General features: G+C 50.3%; 1 protein-coding gene across 2 annotated transcripts in view; it reads right to left on the reverse strand.

The window, feature by feature from the left end:
- Window positions 1-535: 535 nt before the first annotated feature.
- Window positions 536-19,432, reverse strand: part of LOC122379407 (fibulin-2-like) — a 222,546-nt gene continuing 203,649 nt past the window's right edge. Inside the window, exons 14-18 of one of the 2 annotated variants that reach the window (XM_043361616.1) lie at window positions 10,355-10,472; window positions 4,577-4,731; window positions 3,796-3,945; window positions 1,948-2,100; window positions 536-1,315 (exon numbers count right to left, since the gene is read on the reverse strand). In XM_043361616.1, coding sequence (XP_043217551.1) covers window positions 936-1,315; window positions 1,948-2,100; window positions 3,796-3,945; window positions 4,577-4,731; window positions 10,355-10,472 — 956 coding nt within the window. In that variant the 3' untranslated portion in view covers window positions 536-935. The remainder of the gene's footprint in view (window positions 1,316-1,947; window positions 2,101-3,795; window positions 3,946-4,576; window positions 4,732-10,354; window positions 10,473-19,432) is intronic. The other variant, XM_043361617.1, reaches the window with a different exon arrangement.

Raw genomic sequence — 19,432 nt, forward strand, 5'->3', positions numbered from 1 at the left:
AGAAACAGAGAGACAGAAACAGAGAGAACAGAGACAGAGACAAGAAGAGACAGAGACAGAGACAGAGACAGAGACAGAGACAGAGACAGAGCAGAGACAGAGACAGAGACAGAGACAGAGACAGAGACAGAGACAAGACAGGACAGGAGAGACAGAGAGAGAGGAGAGGATGAGAGAGAGATGAGAGAGGAGAGATGAGAAGATAGAGAGAGAGAGAGAGAGAGAGAGAGAGAATAGAGAAGGAGAGAGAGAGAGGGACCACGGTCAGGTATTAATACACTTCCGAATGTTCCAGAGCGACAGATGCGTTATGACACCATGGATGAATTTTAAGGCGACTCCTACTCCGGCTTAACAAAATCGGCTCCGCTCCGATTCCAGCTTCGTCTCCGAATATGGCTCGTGAAGCCCATATAATGAAATCAAATATGATGTCGGACACCCTTTATCTTGCCTGAAGCGGCCCTTTACGCGTTTCAAGGCAAGATTATTGCAGATAATACTTTTTAAGTAGCAGGCAGAAATAAAAACAGGTTTTGACGCAGCAGCCTTCTTCAGCATTGTTAAATGAAAACGCTCGTCCAAAACAGTGGTATGTCCTTAGCTTCAACTAAATTTGATTTTGAAAGGTCAACAAGCGAAATATCGTTAAGCAACCAGGTAAATGACATGACTATGAGCCAGGCAGCGTTAACTCCGACTCCGGAGTCGGAGTCGGTCAAATTTTAGCGACTCCAGCTTGGACTCCGACTCCGGACAAATCTTCCCACTCCGACTCCGACTCCGACTCCGACTCCGCAGCCCTGATGCACACAGTGCGGCTACAATCTGCCCAGGGCGCAGGTGGAGATAGCAGACGAACAGTCGGATGAAATTCGCGACTCGTCGCGCGCCAGCGCTCGTGTGAGCCTGCACGCTCTGAACTAGCGCCAATGTCAGTGGAGCGCCCACACGCTACTGACGCCTGCACAAGGTGTTGGCGTCGGCGGCCGAGCGGCGCGGTACGTACCGACGCAGCGGCCCAGCGGCGCCGACCGCCGGAATCCCGGCGGGCAGTCGGCGGCCGGCGCCGGGCCGGCCGCCGACGCACACCGGTAGCCGCCGCGCTCGTTGACGCAGCGCTCGGTGGCCCGGTCACAGAGGTGGCTGCCCTCGCGGCACTCGTCGACGTCGACGCAGCGTCCGTCGAGCAGCCGGCTGCCGGCCGCGCACCGGTCCCCGGCGGCCGCCAGCGTGCACGTGAAGCTGCCGCGGATGTTGACGCAGTGCAGCGGGCGCCGGCACGAGTGCACGCCGTCGGCGCACTCGTCAATGTCTGCCGGTCGGCAGAGCAAACACTGACACCGAAACCAGCAATGACACCGATAGACACTGTCACTGACACCGACAATGTCATCAACACTGACACTGACAGACACTGACACTGACATTGACACACACCGACAGGACATGGACACTGACACTGACACCAACACTGACAGTATGTGTAACTGGTAGTATCGAGTATGTGTCGCTGACAGTGTGGCAGTGTGTGTCACTGGCAGTGTGGCAGTGTGGCAGTGTGTTGTCACTGGCAGTGTGGTAACGTGTGTCACTGACAGTGTGTGTCACTGGCAGTGTGGCAGTGTGTTCTCACTGGCAGTGTGGCAGTGTATGTCGCTAACAGTGTGTTGTCACTGGCAGTGTGGCAGTGTGTGTGTCACTGGCAGTGTGTGTCTCTAGCAGTGTGGCAGTGTGTTGTCACTGGCGGTGTGACAGTGTGTTGTCACTGGCAGTGTGGCAATGTGTGTCGCTGACAGTGTATGTCTCTAGCACTAGCAGTGTGGCAGAGTGTTATCACTGGCAGTGTGGCAGTGTGTGTCGTTGGCAGTGTGTGCCAGCACACTGGTCTGTGTGTGTGTGGGGGGGGGGGTGTGCGTGCGTGCGTGCGTGTGTGTGTGTTCCCACCGTCGCAGACGCCGGAGGTGGCGTTGAGCCGGAAGCCGGTGGCACACTGCACGCCATCCTGTCGGCGCTGACACGTGAAGCCACCGGCCGTGTTGGCGCAGTACTCGGCCGCCGGCTGGCAGTTGGCTGTGCCCTCCTCGCACTCGTCGATGTCTGAGAGCGAGCAGGCATATAAACAACGAGAGATGGACACAGTGGGTGCACAACATGGAAGCTATTTCCACCCGCTTTGAGGGCAAATACCATCAGGACACTCCACGCCAACCGGTTGGGCCAAAATTGACACTCCCTGTGATTATCACTTGGTATAATTACCCCCCCCCCGCATGACAGGTATCCTTCATAACGCAAGAGACATGCTTTGGTTTTCCCCATTTAACGCCACATTTGGCGGCTCTAAACCAGAAAATTCAAAGATTTTAATTTACGTCATCAAAAATTGATGACGTAAATTTTTTCAAAGCTATTTGATGCACTGACAAATAGCTGACACTGACAGTGCACTGACAAATTTAGAGCCTCATCGGAAGTGATGCCCTAAATTTTTTTGGGCCATCATTATAATTTCTAACAATTTCTAACACTCTGACGAAACTCCATCTTAAAATCGATGGCAGCCTGCCACATGTCAAGTAAATCTTTGAAAACCTCTTTTAGCGCAACAAGATATGGCAGCATTGCCTTCATGCAAAGAACTTCCCTTGACTCGGCCGCAATTATTTGACTTTCTTCGCAGGCTCCTCTGGATGTTACGAATATACTATCCTTTGAATAAAAAGTTTAAATGACGTCACATGTGACCATAGGCGCGGGAACGGGGGGGCAGTGGGGGCAGCTTGCCCCCCCCCCCCCAACTCTGGGGCCGTGGGGGCGGTGCCCCCACAACTTTGAGACGGAAAACCGCACTTTTTTGCAAATGTTTTCTTTTTTGTTGAAAAAGCCAAGGGATGAAATATAAGTGGCCTAAAACCGGTGAGAAAACTAGATTTGGGGGTACCCCAGGTTGATCTCTATTATGGTGTGCCCCCCCCCCCAGTCTGAAAGTAGTTCCCGGGCCCCTGCATGTGACATCATGTTGCATATCAGTGGATCGCGGAAAACCGCAGGGGATGTTCAACCCCCCCCCCCCGTCCCCGAGCAGGACGCGGGTTAATGAAAAAGCGGACAGGATTCGGACGCGTCTGCCCCCGTGCCGCTACAAACCAAGGCCCTACAAAGTAATCGTGTCGCGGGGCTCCATCCAGGAGCTTGGTTGTCATGGAAACGACGCTTTGAATAAAGTCCTTTATCGCCGTAAAGTTTTCTTTTGTGATGCCCTAAACCCAAAATTCAAAATCTCGTGGAGGTGTGGCCCTAAAAATGCGGCCCTAAAGTTGTGGGGCTAAATTAAAACAGCTCGAGCGATGATGGTCTAAACTTCTAAAACGGGTATATGTGGGAAGGGCAGGGGCGCGGGAACTACGTTCAGACTGGGGGGGGGGGGGGGGCACACCATAATAGAGATCAACCTAGGGTACCCCCAAATCTAGTTTTCTCTCCGGTTTTAGTCCACTTATTTTTCATCCCTTGGCTTTTTCAACAAAAAAGAAAACATTTGCAAGAAAAAGTGTGGTATTCCGTCTCAAAGCTGTGGGGGCACCGCCCCCACGGCCCCAGAGTTGAGGGGGAGGGGAAAAGCTGCCCCCACTGCCCCCCCCCCCGGCTCCTGCGCCTATGGGGAAGGGGCTATACAAAGCCACCCCTGCGAGGGTCCCCGACCCATATGTGACCTCCCCCGCCCCCCGCCACTGTGACGCCTCCTGTGACGGTCCCCGACCCGTGGGTGACGGCGCGCCGCCGAGAACATACCAGCACACTGCTGTAGGATGTCATTGAACCTGTAGCCAGGCTGGCAGCGGCTGGCCGGCAGCGGCACGCAGACGAAGCCGCCCTCAGTGTTGGAGCAGGTTGTCGAGCGCGGGTCACAACCGTCGGTGCCCGCCACGCACTCATCAACATCTGTCGGCAGCGAGCCAGAGCAGCCCATACGGGTCAGAGCAGCCCCTCACGGGCCAGATTACACTGATTGCAAAGTGCACCCGTCACACTGACACTGACAGCGGTGGCACTGACACTGATACTGATATTGACAGCAGTGACACTGACAGCGGTGACACTGACACTGATACTGATATTGACAGCAGTGACACTGACAGCGGTGACACTGACACTGATACTGATATTGACAGCAGTGACACTGACAGCGGTGGCACTGGCACTGACACTGAGACTGACTGATATTGACAGCAGTGACACTGACAGCCGTAACACTGACACTGACAGCGGTGACACTGACACTGACACTGATATTGACAGCAGTGACACTGACAGCGGTGGCACTGACACTGATACTGATATTGACAGCAGTGACACTGGCAGCGGTGGCACTGACACTGATACTGATATTGACAGCAGTGACACTGACAGCGGTGGCACTGACACTGATACTGATATTGACAGCAGTGACACTGACAGCGGTGACACAGACACTGACAGCGGTGGCACTGACACTGATACTGATATTGACAGTAGTGACACTGACAGCAGTGACACTGACACTGATACTGATATTGACAGCGGTGACACTCACCCCGACAGTCGGCGCCGTCTTTCGAGTACTCGAACCCTTCCGGACAAGTGGTGTTTGTCACGCAGCTAAAAGCGCCCGGCTGATTCCGACAGGCCTGACCACGGCCACAGTCGGCAGTGCCCTCGGCGCACTCGTCAATGTCGTTACAGGTGCCGCTGGGAGGCGGGTCAGACATCAGTTAGAGAACAGAGCGGGTCAGACAGAGCGGGTCAGACATCAGACAGAGCGGGTCAGACAGAGCGGTTAGAGACAAAGCTGGTTATATAGAGCGGGTCAGACGGAGCGGGTCAGACATCAGACAGAGCGGGGGTCCGACATCAGTCAGAGACCAGAGCGGGCCGGGCGGTTAGAGACAGAGCGGTTAGAGCGGTTAGAGACAGAGCGGTCAGACATAAGACAGAGCGGGTCAGACAGAGCGGTTAGAGACAGAGCGGGTCAGATATCAGTCAAGAAATCCCGCGTCCACTGCTAGATGCTGATTTGGGCATACGGTAATGAATGTTGAATAGCACGGCCTCGTCTAACATTTTAAGTGGGGAGAAACTGTGAGAGCACTATGAACCGAATCACTGTTCTCTTCTGGGCTAGTCTAGTGATGTCAATTACGGAAAATCGGAATACCGATACCAAACCAAACACCAGCCAAACTCACGAAGAAATACCGAAACCAAACCGACTTGGGAAAATGAGGGAAATACTAACTTTTTTTACCGATTTCTTAGCCTCTTATACATGAGTGAGGGTTCATGATACCAACAAAATACCAAACACATTACGATTCAAATACCAAATACAAAGTTGGTATCGGTTTGGTATCGGTATACCAAAAAGTTGTTATCCGATTGACATATCTATGGGCTACGCCCATCCTGGCCGGGAGCGGCAAAGTATTGTTGCAAATATCCGCCGCGAAAGGTGCTGCGGGATTTTCTCTCGCGACGGCCGCATAATTTATTAAATGTAAATCGACGCGGCGGAAAAAAGGGGGATTTGGGAGCGAACCCAAAGCGAACCAGCTACGTACTAGTTTATGTGTGGTTACTGGTTATCTTGCTGCTATGACTCTTCCATGTGAAAGCAATAAATGCTAATCTGTTTTTCGTGACAATTGGTGTCAAAAGTGGGATAAAAAAATAACGTAAGTCTGGGAGCTTTAAACCACCGATAGACAAAAGTAGATCAGTAGCGTAAAGTAACGTAGTAGCTAATCATTCCCAGTAACTGACTTAACCATCGCCGGACCTATTGGTTTTCTACATACCTACGCGCCGGCCGAGGGGGGGGGGTACGACCCCCCCCCTCGCCGTTTCGCCCCTGGTGGAGGTAGCGCGTCGCGGAAAAAACGAGCGTGTGCGCCGTTACGAGACGCAGAGATTGGTACCCGATTTTAAGGTCCTAGGTCAACCGGTGACCTCTGAGGTCAGGTCAAGTGCCCCTAGGTACGGTTCAGTTTTTGGTGAATAACTTCGCAAAAAACGGCCGCAGAGCCGCGATTTTGGCAGCATCGTGTTCGCCTCGCTCAGGCGCGTCGAATGATATACTTTTTGTTCGGGTCAGGTCAACTTAGGGTGTTGACCTCAGGTCAAGGTCAGGTCAGCACCCCCAGGTCACGAAGTTGGTCGAAAGAGGTCATGTCGCATATCATTCGATTCGGCAGGTCTTCATGAGTCCATTGGTGGCTTTCCCGATTCACTAGCTCAATTTGATCAAGAGTTATTGACGAAAAACTAATATGACCTTGATGACGTCATAAATGACGTCACGCAAAGTCAACATTGCAAAAGTGACGCATCTAACCTTGCAAGGAGTGCATCAAATCGCGATTCTGTGTGCTTGAGATAGTTATTATAGATCGTTCCCGGCGCCAGAAAAACAGTTTTCATTTTTCCCCATTGACTTATAATGGTGAGGTCACGAAAATGACCTGACCTCATATGACCTTTAGGAAAAATCCGAGATATACAAGTTGTGAGTCTCATAATGGATACTAGATCCTGCAAGTTTCATTTCCCTGTGACATCTCCTCTGGCAGTGAGGGCGTTGCGAAGTTGCGACATCTGAAGACCGTGCAGAGGTTCACTTATGACGTCATAGGTCAGTGACCTGATCTGACCCAAAAATGCGGTTGGACGTTGGTGTCAAAAGATCCGGTTTGAATCAACGGTCAGGTATGCCAAGTTTCAGCTCTCTATCGCCAGCGTGTTCGGAGCTATCGCGAAAAAAACCCTACGGGGGACGGCAACCGCCCCCCCCCCCCCTCGGCCGGCGAGGGTTAACTAAGTAACTAAGAAACAATGTCTACAAGTGCAGAAAATGTCAGCTCTAGAACCCGATCGAAGAGTCGACGTCGAACCAACAAGTTCAATGATGCCCAAAACTCGGGAAATGCAGTGGTGGTCAATGTTCAGATGGCGGAACAACCGAGTAACGGCGAAGAGGAGACGTCATTAGACGACCTGGATCACTGGAGTGACGCTAGTGGTGAGATTGAAGCAGCTGCCATCGAAGGAAACGGAGAAGGAGATCTGCTGTTTGTCTAGGGGGCCTGCTGTCTGTACAGAAGGCCTCCTTTCTGTCCAAGGGCCTTCTACTTGTCCAGGGACTTCTTTTTTTTGGTAAAGGGAAGCTCCCATATTCACAGAGGACCTCCTATTTGCCCAGGGTGCCTCCAAAGTGCAAGAGGCCTGCTTATTGTCCAGGGGCCTACTATTTGTCTAGGGGGCCTGCTTTTTGTCAGGGACCTCCTATTGGTACAGAGGGCCAACTTTTTCTACAAAGGTCTTCCTATTTGTGCAATGGCCTAGGGGCCTCCTATGTGGGCACTGTGCAGGGGCCTTTTATTTGTCTAGGGGCCTCCTCTTTGTCCAGGGGACCTCGTATTTGTCTAGCGCGCCTCCTTTTTGTCCAGGGACCTCTTACTTGTCCAGGGGCCTCTTAGTTGCCCAGGGGGCCTCCTGTTTGCCCAGGGGGCCTCTTGTTTGTCCAGAGGGCCTCTTATTTGTACAGGGGCCTCCTAATCGTCCAAAGGGTGTACTATTTGTACAGATGACCTCCTATTTGTCGAGGGGCCTCTTATTTGTCTAGGGGCCCTCCTTTTTGTACATGGGACCTCCAATTCTGACAAGGAACCTTCTATATGAATTACGGCCCTCCATTTGTAAAGGAGCTGGTGCGTCTCGCTCGAGGCTATGGGTCTGTTCCAGCCGCACTTCCTAACACCTCTAAACTCCTCCAAGATTGCTTCCCTGTTCCAGTGGCAGCTCTAGCCCCTACAAAGCCAAGGAGGGCCCTGCTCCAACCTCCTCTATCTTGCTCTTGGAGGAGTTTAGAGGCGTTAGGAAGTGCGACTGAAACAGACCCTATGTCTGGGGTGGCAAAGTCACAGATAAAAAGGGGCCTATGATTTTAAGCAAAAGGGCCTTCCTTCAGTATTACAGGAGTGCCAAAAAGATATGTTTGCCCCCCTGCCCCCGGTGGCGCCGCCCCTGTTGGTAACTCATGTAACCGAAAAGTGGCCATGATGAGTGCATGACGACACATTTGAATATAAATGATGTTTCTTATCCAGATGGAAACAACTTATGGCCAATTGGGGGCTGGCCACTTTGCCCCGGCCACTTAGCCCCGCGCATACCGTCCGAGACAATAATATTCCAGCTCAGCTATCAGTGGGTAAACAACATTAGAATTGGTAGAAGGCATGTACGATAATCAAGCAATGCATGGACAAGAATGCTTATCAAAATTCCAAACGGTCATGGAATAAAATAACATTTAAAAATTGTAAAAATAGTTGGTAACCTGGCAAGGAATACTTTTCCGTATTTCACAGAACAATGGCGATGGGCCTGAAACCCCGGTCTGGCTCATTCGAACGACCGCGAAGAGAAGCATTAATGGAAAGCATAAATTGGAGCTGACGCCAGTTGTGGAGGGCTAAAACGATGGGTGGCCGCTTTGCCCCGGGTGGCCGCTTTGCCCCACGCCCCCCTACAGGGAGAGGTAGAGGATGGGGTAGTAATGAACAATGAACATGGTTACACAGGCGGGCCCTCGGCATGAGACCCACAGAAGCCGGCAAAGGCCCGAGGATGCGCTACTTGGTATCGGTACGGGACCCTAAAAAACCTGCATGGAGCCTCAGATGCCAATAGAGAGCGCCGGCTAAGGGCGTGGTTTGCTGTGAAAAAAAAGCTTCAGGCCATGTCATATTTGAAGACGAGCATTGTAAACAAGGAGCAGATTCAATGTTAAATTGTTCCAAGAGCCTGGATGGCCGGCTGAGCAGCTCTCCCACCTGGGGCTGGCGCGGTAACCGACGGGACAGTTGGGTCGGCAGTAGCTGTAACAGCTCCCACCTGGGGCTGGCGCGGTAACCGACGGGACAGTTGGGTCGGCAGTAGCTGTAACAGCTCGCACCTGGGGCTGGCGCGGTAACCGACGGGACAGTTGGGTCGGCAGTAGCTATAACAGCTCCCACCTGGGGCTGGCGCGGTAACCGACGGGACAGTTGGGTCGGCAGTAGCTATAACAGCTCCCACCTGGGACTCGCGCGGTAACCGACGGGACAGTTGGGTCGGCAGTAGCTATAACAGCTCCCACCTGGGGCTGGCGCGGTAACCGACGGGACAGTTGGGTCGGCAGTAGCTATAACAGCTCCCACCTGGGACTCGCGCGGTAACCGACGGGACAGTTGGGTCGGCACGTGTAGCTGTAACAGCTCGCACCTGGGGCTGGCGCGGTAACCGACGGGACAGTTGGGTCGGCAGTAGCTGTAACAGCTCCCACCTGGGACTCGCGCGGTAACCGACGGGACAGTTGGGTCGGCAGTAGCTGTAACAGCTCCCACCTGGGACTCGCGCGGTAACCGACGGGACAGTTGGGTCGGCAGTAGCTATAACAGCTCCCACCTGGGACTCGCGCGGTAACCGACGGGACAGTTGGGTCGGCAGTAGCTATAACAGCTCCTACCTGGGACTCGCGCGGTAACCGACGGGACAGTTGGGTCGGCAGTAGCTGTAACAGCTCCCACCGGGGGCTGGCGCGGTAACCAACGGGACAGTTGGGTCGGCAGTAGCTGTAACAGCTCCCACCTGGGACTCGCGCGGTAACCGACGGGACAGTTGGGTCGGCAGTAGCTGTAACAGCTCCCACCTGGGACTCGCGCGGTAACCGACGGGACAGTTGGGTCGGCAGTAGCTATAACAGCTCCCACCTGGGACTCGCGCGGTAACCGACGGGACAGTTGGGTCGGCAGTAGCTATAACAGCTCCCACCTGGGACTCGCGCGGTAACCGACGGGACAGTTGGGTCGGCAGTAGCTGTAACAGCTCCCACCTGGGACTCGCGCGGTAACCGACGGGACAGTTGGGTCGGCAGTAGCTGTAACAGCTCCCACCTGGGACTCGCGCGGTAACCGACGGGACAGTTGGGTCGGCAGTAGCTGTAACAGCTCCCACCTGGGACTGGCGCGGTAACCGACGGGACAGTTGGGTCGGCAGTAGCTGTAACAGCTCCCACCTGGGACTGGCGCGGTAACCGACGGGACAGTTGGGTCGGCACGTGTAGCTGTAACAGCTCGCACCTGGGGCTGGCGCGGTAACCGACGGGACAGTTGGGTCGGCAGTAGCTGTAACAGCTCCCACCTGGGACTCGCGCGGTAACCGACGGGACAGTTGGGTCGGCAGTAGCTGTAACAGCTCCCACCTGGGACTGGCGAAGTGGCGCGGTAACCGACGGGACAGTTGGGTCGGCACGTGTAGCTGTAACAGCTCCCACCTGGGGCTGGCGCGGTAACCGACGGGACAGTTGGGTCGGCACGTGTAGCTGCCTTCGGTGTTGACGCACGTTGTCGCCGCCGTGCAGTTGCCGACACCCTCGGCGCACTCATCAATGTCTGTGAAACCAGGCCAATCACGGAGAGGTTAGGGCCAGTTTCCGGGGAGGGGGCAACCAAACCCCAAAATGACACCACATAAAATACATCGTACACACTGCACACATAGGTAAAGGCATTCCAAATTATCCATATAAACAGCTGTGGGTACTATCAGCCTTTTGTCATAAAACGATAAAAGCGCATGATTCAAACGCGAAGTCAAGGAGCACACACTCACACGGCACAAACAAGCAACACATCCTCTTGAGCGTACATAGTTACATACCGTAAAACTACTTCTACCGAGGGCTACAGAGGTGGCAGCGTAAAGCCCTCAGAGGTCGAGACCAAGCGCCCGGAGGCTCGCATGGGGTCCTCAAAGGCCGCTTTGGGGACTTTAAAGGGTGAGATGTGGGCCGTGAGGCCCCAAGAAGCCAGTGTACACTGTACACTAGGGGTACCCCCTACTGTACAGTACAGTCATCTAAGGCCAGCGCGGGGCCGTCAAGTCCAGCGTGGGGTCCTCCTGTCCTCAAAGACCAGCGGCGTGGTCGTGGGGTAGAGGCCAGATTGAGGCCCTTCAAGGACAATGTAGACACTCTTAGGCCAGCGTGGAGCCATGTTTGGTCAACGTGGGGCCCTGTGACCAGCGTTGGGCACTCTTAGGCCGGCATAGGGCCCTCTGTCCTCTGACTTCTGAGGCTGGTGCCGGGCACTGAGAATCCAAATTTTGTCATTATCATGATGCATAATATGTGGACCCGCGCATCGACGGGGCCGGATATCCGCCTCTCCCTGGGGATTTTCCCATATTAACCCGCGAGTTGCTGGGGGGGGGGCGTTAAACGCCCCCACTTTTTTCGCCGGACCATAGCATAAAAACGGCGCGCCGCAGGCGCGCCAAATTTTGGGTACCTGTAGGGAATTGATTGGAGTTTATTGTGACAAAGTTTCAAAAAAAAATCGGTCGGAAAATTTTTGAGATATCGAGGTTTTAGTGACGTCATGATTTCTGAGTTTTCGACCAAAAACGGCATATGTTCAAAAAATCATATAAAATCACAGAATAGACATACAGACATGCCGTAAACGTCATTAGACTGCCAATATCATGATCAATCAAATGGCTATCTTCGATTATTGATTATCGTTCCGCATTTTCCATAATCTTGAACTGAATATTGGCAATTTTTCGTGACTACTTCACGACCATGATACATGAATTTCTTAAATTGAACTTTTTGAGCCAAACACGTACACATATGATAAAATGAATGTCACCATCGTGTTCTACGCCCCAAATTACTTATAAAACATGTGTCACAGGCTGCGAATATCAGTTTTGATTTTCGGGGATATGTGCCTACCCGGTTGACCTGACCTTGACCCTGACCTATGCTTGACTGACCCCTACATGGAGCTGACACTCTCGTAGGCCTTATAAGATGGATTGTGCACCGTTTTGACAGAGTTTATGGCGAGAGGCGCCCATTGCGAAGTCCTGAAGTCCATGCTACTGAAAGCCCGATTTCAGGTGTTTGACCTGACCTTGACCCGACCTGTGACCTCAAAATTCAACTTTAAAGTACTCATCTGAAGCGTCTCGTCGCGCTCTTTCGTTTGCCGCCTCGTGCGTTTCGCTGCGCCTATTGGTTCTCGAGTTATCGGCTGGGGGCGTTTAACGCCCCCCCCCCCCCCAGCAAACGGTGGGTGGCGAAATACCCCAGCAACTGCCGGGTTAACTCGCGCACCGACGGGGGGGGGCGGTTATCCGCCCCCTGAGCTTTTTCGTAAATAGCGGGAAAACCGCGTCGCTAGCGCCGCAAAATTTAGTACGACTATTCTCTAATTAATTTTACACATGGTATGCAAGTTTGAACCTCCTAACTCTTAAGGTCAGGTCACCAGGTCACTTCAAATGACCCAACCTCAAGTCACTTTTTTGCAACTTTGTCACCGTGTCAGAGCTACAGTAGGGGAGAGTGGGGCACATTCGTGCATGGGGCACATTCGTTTTCAGCAGTTTATGGGAACACGAGTGACTGCACGAGCTCAAGGTAAATTATGGAAATGTGTCTATCATTGCCGCCCTTCGTTCACCGTAGAAGACAACACTGTACCTGCTGTCATGCTTGATAAAAACGCAAATTTGTAATATTCGTGAGCTTTCCAAACTTTTCTCATATCATCCATTTTCGTGATCCTGACTCGGAAATGTGGTTCAGCTTTTCAAAATTGGGGGCGAAGGTGCTCACTCTATTCACGGAACTGCTGCAAACTTGTTTGTTGACAAAGTGTCATTTTTTCAACAAGAAATTTTGAAATACATTACAAATAACGTTGTGGGACAGGTTCGTGTACGCACTGCCTGGGGGCACATTCGTGCATATATTTTTTTAAGTTTTTGCTATTTATGACTTTATGTATAGTAGGTTTCACTAGTGACGCTCGCCTGACTCAGTCTCGGCTGCTTGCGACGTCGCGACGAGTACCTAATTCACGCGAACTTGGCGAGGTCACGGAGGCCGGCAGTTGGCACATTCTTGTTGGCCAGCCCATTCTTTCTACATATGTTGTGCAATGCATTCTTGTCGAAAGGAATCAAGTGAAATGACCCCCTGCCAATTTCCTTTGGTAAATTTCTGGTAATGCCCGGTAATTTCTAGAACTTTGCAGGGTGCACGGAAGTGCCCCACCCCTTGCACGAATGTGCCCCATAGGTGGGGCAGTTTCGTGCAAACGTTCAGAGTTATTAAAAGTCATTTTTTCTAATAGAAGCAATAATTTTAGAGGATAACTTTTAGAGGAAAAATATCTGCAATAGTTCCTTTCCATACCACAATCAACAATTTTGCCGTTGCACTAACCAAAGAACAGATATATGGATTTATCCATTTATTCATTCATTTATTCACAGTATCACCCACGGGAAAAGCCCATTTACGGGTAAAGTCACATAGGTATAGGCACACTGATCATACAAACACGTAATAAAGGTATACAATAAATGATACAAAACAGACCGCAATCTTGCGACACACGGCAACATCATTGGTCTGTGGGAAAGGCGCGGGAGGATAGCTGAGCAGCGTAAGACTTAGCTGTTTTCCTCACTGTGGCTAAGGAGTCCGTAAACAGGTCTAACTGGTTGTTTTCACGCAGAAATTCATTTGCGAGCCTCGGCACCCTACAATAGAGCCCATTCTTGATGGTTTCGACTCTGGCGAACGGCACGGCGAGCAGATCACGGCGGCGAACTGATCGAGGCGGGACGGCGAGGCCAAAATGAGATCGCAGGGAACTGGAGTCAATTTTGTGCTTGAAAAGACGAGCTACATAAACCAAGTCATGTTGCACCCGTCGTGCTGCCAGAGAAGTGAAAGAATGTGCCGAAAGAAGATTTTCGTAAGAGAGAGAATCCGAGTTGGTGACAGAGTTAACTGTAAGCCAAATAAGGAATTTATGCTGGATTCGTTCTATGCGATCCGTATGTGTTCCCGCCGCTCCGCCCCACACAACACTGCAGTTCTCGAGAACCGAACGTACATTGGCGAAGTATGCTGAGGTGATAGCGCCAGTGTCATACCTAATTCTCGCTCCGGCTTGGAGTGACCGAATCAACAAGCCGAGTGCTCTATTGCCCGCCGCGACAATCGAATCAACATGCCGCTCGAAGGTGAGTTTCTGGTCCAGAGTAACTCCCAGATCGCGCATAGTGGTGACGCGATCTAACGTCACTCCACCTATTCTATAGGGACTGATGATGGGTGACCGTTTGAGAGTGATGGTAAATGACTTGCACTTTGACGCATTTAGTTTTAAAGGGACTATCCCACCTTCAAAAAAGTCCGTTTAGGATTCGGAAATGTTACTCATGATATTGTGACGAATTCTGCAAGTTTTTACGCGTTTTCATCGTATACTTTTTGAGATATTGTGACTTTTATATTTCATCGTGACGTCATTTAGATCGGATCTGTGACGTAATAAAGGATTTACTTCATGTCAGTGTGGGGGAAATTTGGCAGCAAATATAGGTATTTGCTCTCAAATATGACTCGGCTCATACAATAACAAAATTGTCTCTGATTGGCTTATTTGTAAATCAAGTGATACTTCACTTGGACAGGCGTTCAAAAGGCAAATGACGTCATCAGGTTACCGTTAATGGTTCAGAGATTGGGCCTTGCGCAGGGCCCATTTTCAAATGAAGGGAACGAATTTCTTCAACACCACGAGGCCGCGGAGGTTGCAACCAAGATAGATAGTGGTTTCTGGACCTCGCCGCAAACTTCGCTATCTCAACTCAAACCTAATGTAAAGGTGGGATAGTCCCTTTAATCTCCAGGATGACGACCATTCTACTAGGCGGGTGAGATCGTCATATAACAGCACGGCATCTGCATCTGTGCGTACCTCCCGGTAAATCTTCACATCGTCAGCGTACATCAGGCATTCTGAGTGAACATACGATGGCAAATCATTAATAAATGCAATGAACAAGAGGGGAGAAATCAGGCTACCCTCCGGCGTGCCCGAAATCACCGGAGTCCAAGCAGACGTTTGACCGTCTAACACCACCCGCTGTTTACGGTTTTCTAAAAACGAGCCTAGTAGTGCAAGAGCAGGGCCGTTGATATCGTACGATTTGTGCAGCTTGTGTAACAATAGACGGTGGTCAACACTTTGGAAGGCGGCAGAGAAGTCGGTGTATATGCAATCAAGCTGGTTACCGTTTGAGATTGCCTGCCAGCCTGCACGGACAATGTGACATAGGTTACTTTCGCAACTACGATGTTCAATAAAACCGTGCTGTTTCTCAGACAGAACACCGCGAACGTGCGCATACAGTGACTCATACACTATCCTCTCCAAAACCTTACCAAACAACGGTAGAAGTGAAATCGAACGATAGTTTGCCGCCACTTTTGTTGATCATTTTTTGCACGAATGTGCCCCACTCTCCCCTAGATGACTGAAGCCTTTGAATGTCGCAGGATGTTATAAGTTCATTATTAGCTGCAATTTTTATATCTCGGAATTTTGATATCGATGACCTAAGGTCAGGTCGATTTTTCGACCTCCCCATTATAAGTCGATGGGGGAAAATCAACTCCCTGTTTCTACCTCTAAAACACGTCGGAATGGCCCCATATACCATACATGACTTCATATACGATCAGCGTTCACTACCTTGAGGTCTGTTTTGCTGTTGGCCAGCTGTAAGGTCATGTGACGTCATCAAAAGTCACCGAAGGTTTTTTGCCAATAACTCCTTACAGGAAGACGATACAGTCGCGCGGATGGTCTGATTGTGTTCAGCTCGTCAAGGCGCATCGAATGATATACATGATGACCTCGAGGTCACGTGACCTGAGGTCAACCTTTGACCTTGACCTTTCGAGGTTAACATATATATGATTCGATGCGGATTGACAAGAGGATCACGATGATGCCCTTAGTTTGTTCCCGGCTTGGCTTATTCGAAAGCATTCGAGGAAAACTCAATATCTAGCGCCGCCATTTTGACTTTTTTTTTTACCCTTGTGACGTCATCTTTGACCTGACCTGAAAATTACCTTTGTAAAAGTTGTAGACCTTGTCCGTGCGTATCTCATGCCGTTTACCGCTTGCCGCTATCTTGCTTCGTTCTCGAGATCTCAGGGGAGGGGGGGGGGGCGGTCATCCGCCCCCTGTCGGTTATAAGTCCGCGCAGACCCCCATCGGTGCGCGTATTTACAAATTGCAACCGAGCTCCGCCGTAGGGTATTTTATTTCCGCCGTAGTGTATTTCACGTAGTGCATTTTCCACCAGACATCTGCCTGAACTTAGGGTATTACAATTTGTCGGCGACGTTCAAAATGATGCACTTTTTTGCAGCATAGGTTGTCGCATGTGTACATTTTTGCCATTTACGTTGTGCTTTTTTAACCCCCGCCAGTATAGGGGGAGTGGTTGAACGGACCCCTCGGTTTTTCGCGAATAACTCGAGTAAAAAGCGTCCGATCGCGACGAAACTTGCAATACCCTCGAATTTATCAATTTTATACCTACCTTCAAAATTTCATGACCCTGACCCAAATGAATTTTGACCTGTGACCTGTTTCTCGTGACCATGTTTGGTCCGAATCGCGATTCGGCGTATGTCGGCTCGCATTAGCCGTGTGTTTGCAGTCTTTTCGTGGTTTCAGGCAAGATTCGTGATGGCAAGATTCAGGTTTTGTGAGGCAAGATTCAGGCAAACATGTGATATACTGCTGGTGCCATGCATTAAGGTGGGTGTCAAGGTCACCTGAGTGTCAGGTCGGGTCATTGACCTTTGATGACCTCGGTTCACTTTTTCGATTTTTATATGTTTCTTGGCTAGGTTTTTTTTGCTGAATTCGAATTTAGCAACCATTTGAACATTTATGACGTAGAGTTGGTCCCTTCGTAACATGTTTCGAAGCTGCCAGAGAAACAAAACTAGCGGTTTGCTCCACCAACTTTTGCTGATTTGTAGGACTTAGTTGCTTAGCAAACCAATCATGTTCGCATTGAGGAACTTTGAAATGTCTGTAGTAATGCAAAATATTATTTTTGTTATTAAAGGAATTGATTCAGTGTTGCACTTTATCTAACTTAACAACCGGACATTGAAGGTTTGACGAATTTTTGCCCCACGAACTTCCCTGGAAAATCCCCACCCTTGGCTATGAGACATATGGGACAAGAACATAAAACAAGATAGACAAAAAACAAAGCAAAATTAACTAATTACCTAATGAAACTCAGGATGGAGCAAAAGCATAGGTAGGTTAGGTACCTATGTCAAATTAGAATGAAACATTTAAATCAACCTGACCTAGCCTGACCTGACCCTAACCACCTTACTTCGCCTAACAACTTAATTCAACCTAACCTGTAGGTTATTATTACCTAAGATATCTTCCATCAAATAGTAGAATTCTTCCATTGTCTTGCTGCAGAACAGGGTTACTTTCAGTCTCTTGGGAACACGATTTGCCGGTCTTAGGTCGAAAAACACTTCAAGAAGCGGCAATACACGGAGAAAAATAATTACACCCCCCGGGAATCACGATCCCCTATTTGGGAATCAACTGACACCCATGGTGTAATCCGATTCTGAAAAACAGTGTCTATACACCGTTTTTTAGTGTAAATTGATCTCGGTCAGAATCACATACCCAAGGGTCATTTGACTCCCAAAATTTTAACTCCCATTTTAGGTGTCGTGTCAAAAGATCCTGCGCGGTGTCAGTGTAAAATAACACATCTAAGCGTTTTTGACGCTATCATGAGGAGTTTATATATCCTATAGGTGTCATTTCACACAGTTGAGCGTTTTTGAAATCCGTGACTCCCTTATTAGGTGTAATTTGATCCTCAGTGGTGTCATAATATTCCGTTCAAATGACTTATTGAGTGTAATTTGACCCTCGGTAGTGTCATAATATTCCGGTGTCATTTGAGCCCCATTGGGTTCAAATGACACCGGAATATTATGGCACCACTGAGGGTCAAATTACACCTAATAAGCGAGTCACGGATTACGAAAACGCTCAACTGAGTGAAATGACACCCATAGGGTTCAAAAACTCCACATGATAGTATCAAAAAACACTAAATTATAACAGAAATTGTTTTGACGTCACTGGTGGATATATACCACCATCTCTTGACTCTGTTCCCTGCAGAGTCCAAGAGATTTTCGGTGAATCAGACTCCGAATCCAGCTCCGGCTTCCAATATAGACTCCGACTCCGACTACGGCCAGAACTGTCGTTTCCAACCGACTCCGACTACGGCCAGAACTGTCGACTCCAACGGACTCCGACTTTGACTCCGTAACCCTGGTGTAGGTTCAGTGATTTGAATCAATGCCCCGAGTGACGTCATGTGTGTGCTAGCCATGGCTGGTCCGTTACGAAGATGAAATAGGCAATAGCCCAATCAGCAGGCTGCACTGTCAATTTGCGGACGAAGATTTGCGGAAAAATGCGAGACGAAGAAATGCGGAGACGAAGAAATGTGCGGACGAAGAAATGCGAGACGAAAAAATACGGAGACGAAGAAATGCGAGACGAAGAAATGCGAGACGAAGACATGCAAGACGAAGACATGCGAGGCGAAGAAATGCGAGACGAAGAAATGCGAAACGAAGAAATGCGAGACGAAGAAATGCGCGGACGAAGAAATGCTCGGACGAAGAAATGCGAGACGAAGAAATGCGAGACGAAGAAATGCGAGACGAAGAAATGCAAGACGAAGAAAGGCGGAGACGAAGAAATACGTGGACGAAGTTTTGCGGACGAAGAATTGCGCGACGAAGAAATGCCATGCAAAGATTTGTCCGGATACGCTGCGGTATCAATTGATTTTCGGTGACCCAGACTCCGACTCCAGCTCCGCCAGCTCCGGCTTCCAAAGTCGCCGTCGACTCCGACTCTGACTCCGGCCACAACTGTCAACTCCACCCGACTCTGACTCTGACTCTGTAACCCTGGCGCGAACCACAGCTCAGGTCCAGTGGTTTGAGTCAATGCCCGGCCAATCAGCAAGCTGCATTGTCGTGTGACGTCATTTGTGTTCTAGCCATGCCGGTCCGCCACGAAGATGAAATAGCTCGACCTTGCAGGAAAACCGTTAGGAAAGCCGTTGACTTCAGTTGCCGGAAGTGTGCCCACGTGGGTGCGCGTGGTGTGAGCGGGGAGAGGAACTTATTTGAATTAACGCGCTTTTAATGTCGCCAAACGTTGTTTAACGTGTAGATTTACTTCAAGTTATAGTGCTTTAACGATGAACTTCAGATATTATTTGTAGTTTGCTCAACGTGCGTATTTAAACAACGAGGCGCCCAGAGGCGCCCTGCACTCGGCGAAATTTTGAAGTAGGACAAGATAGCAACGCACCATGGGCCCAGTTTCACCAAGTGGGGTAATTTCGGCATGGGGTAGATTTCCATTCTACCCCATGG

This window comes from Amphibalanus amphitrite, unplaced genomic scaffold (assembly GCF_019059575.1).
Source record: "Amphibalanus amphitrite isolate SeventyFive unplaced genomic scaffold, NRLGWU_Aamphi_draft 000077F_arrow, whole genome shotgun sequence".
In the NCBI taxonomy this organism is placed as follows: Eukaryota; Metazoa; Arthropoda; class Thecostraca; order Balanomorpha; family Balanidae; genus Amphibalanus; species Amphibalanus amphitrite.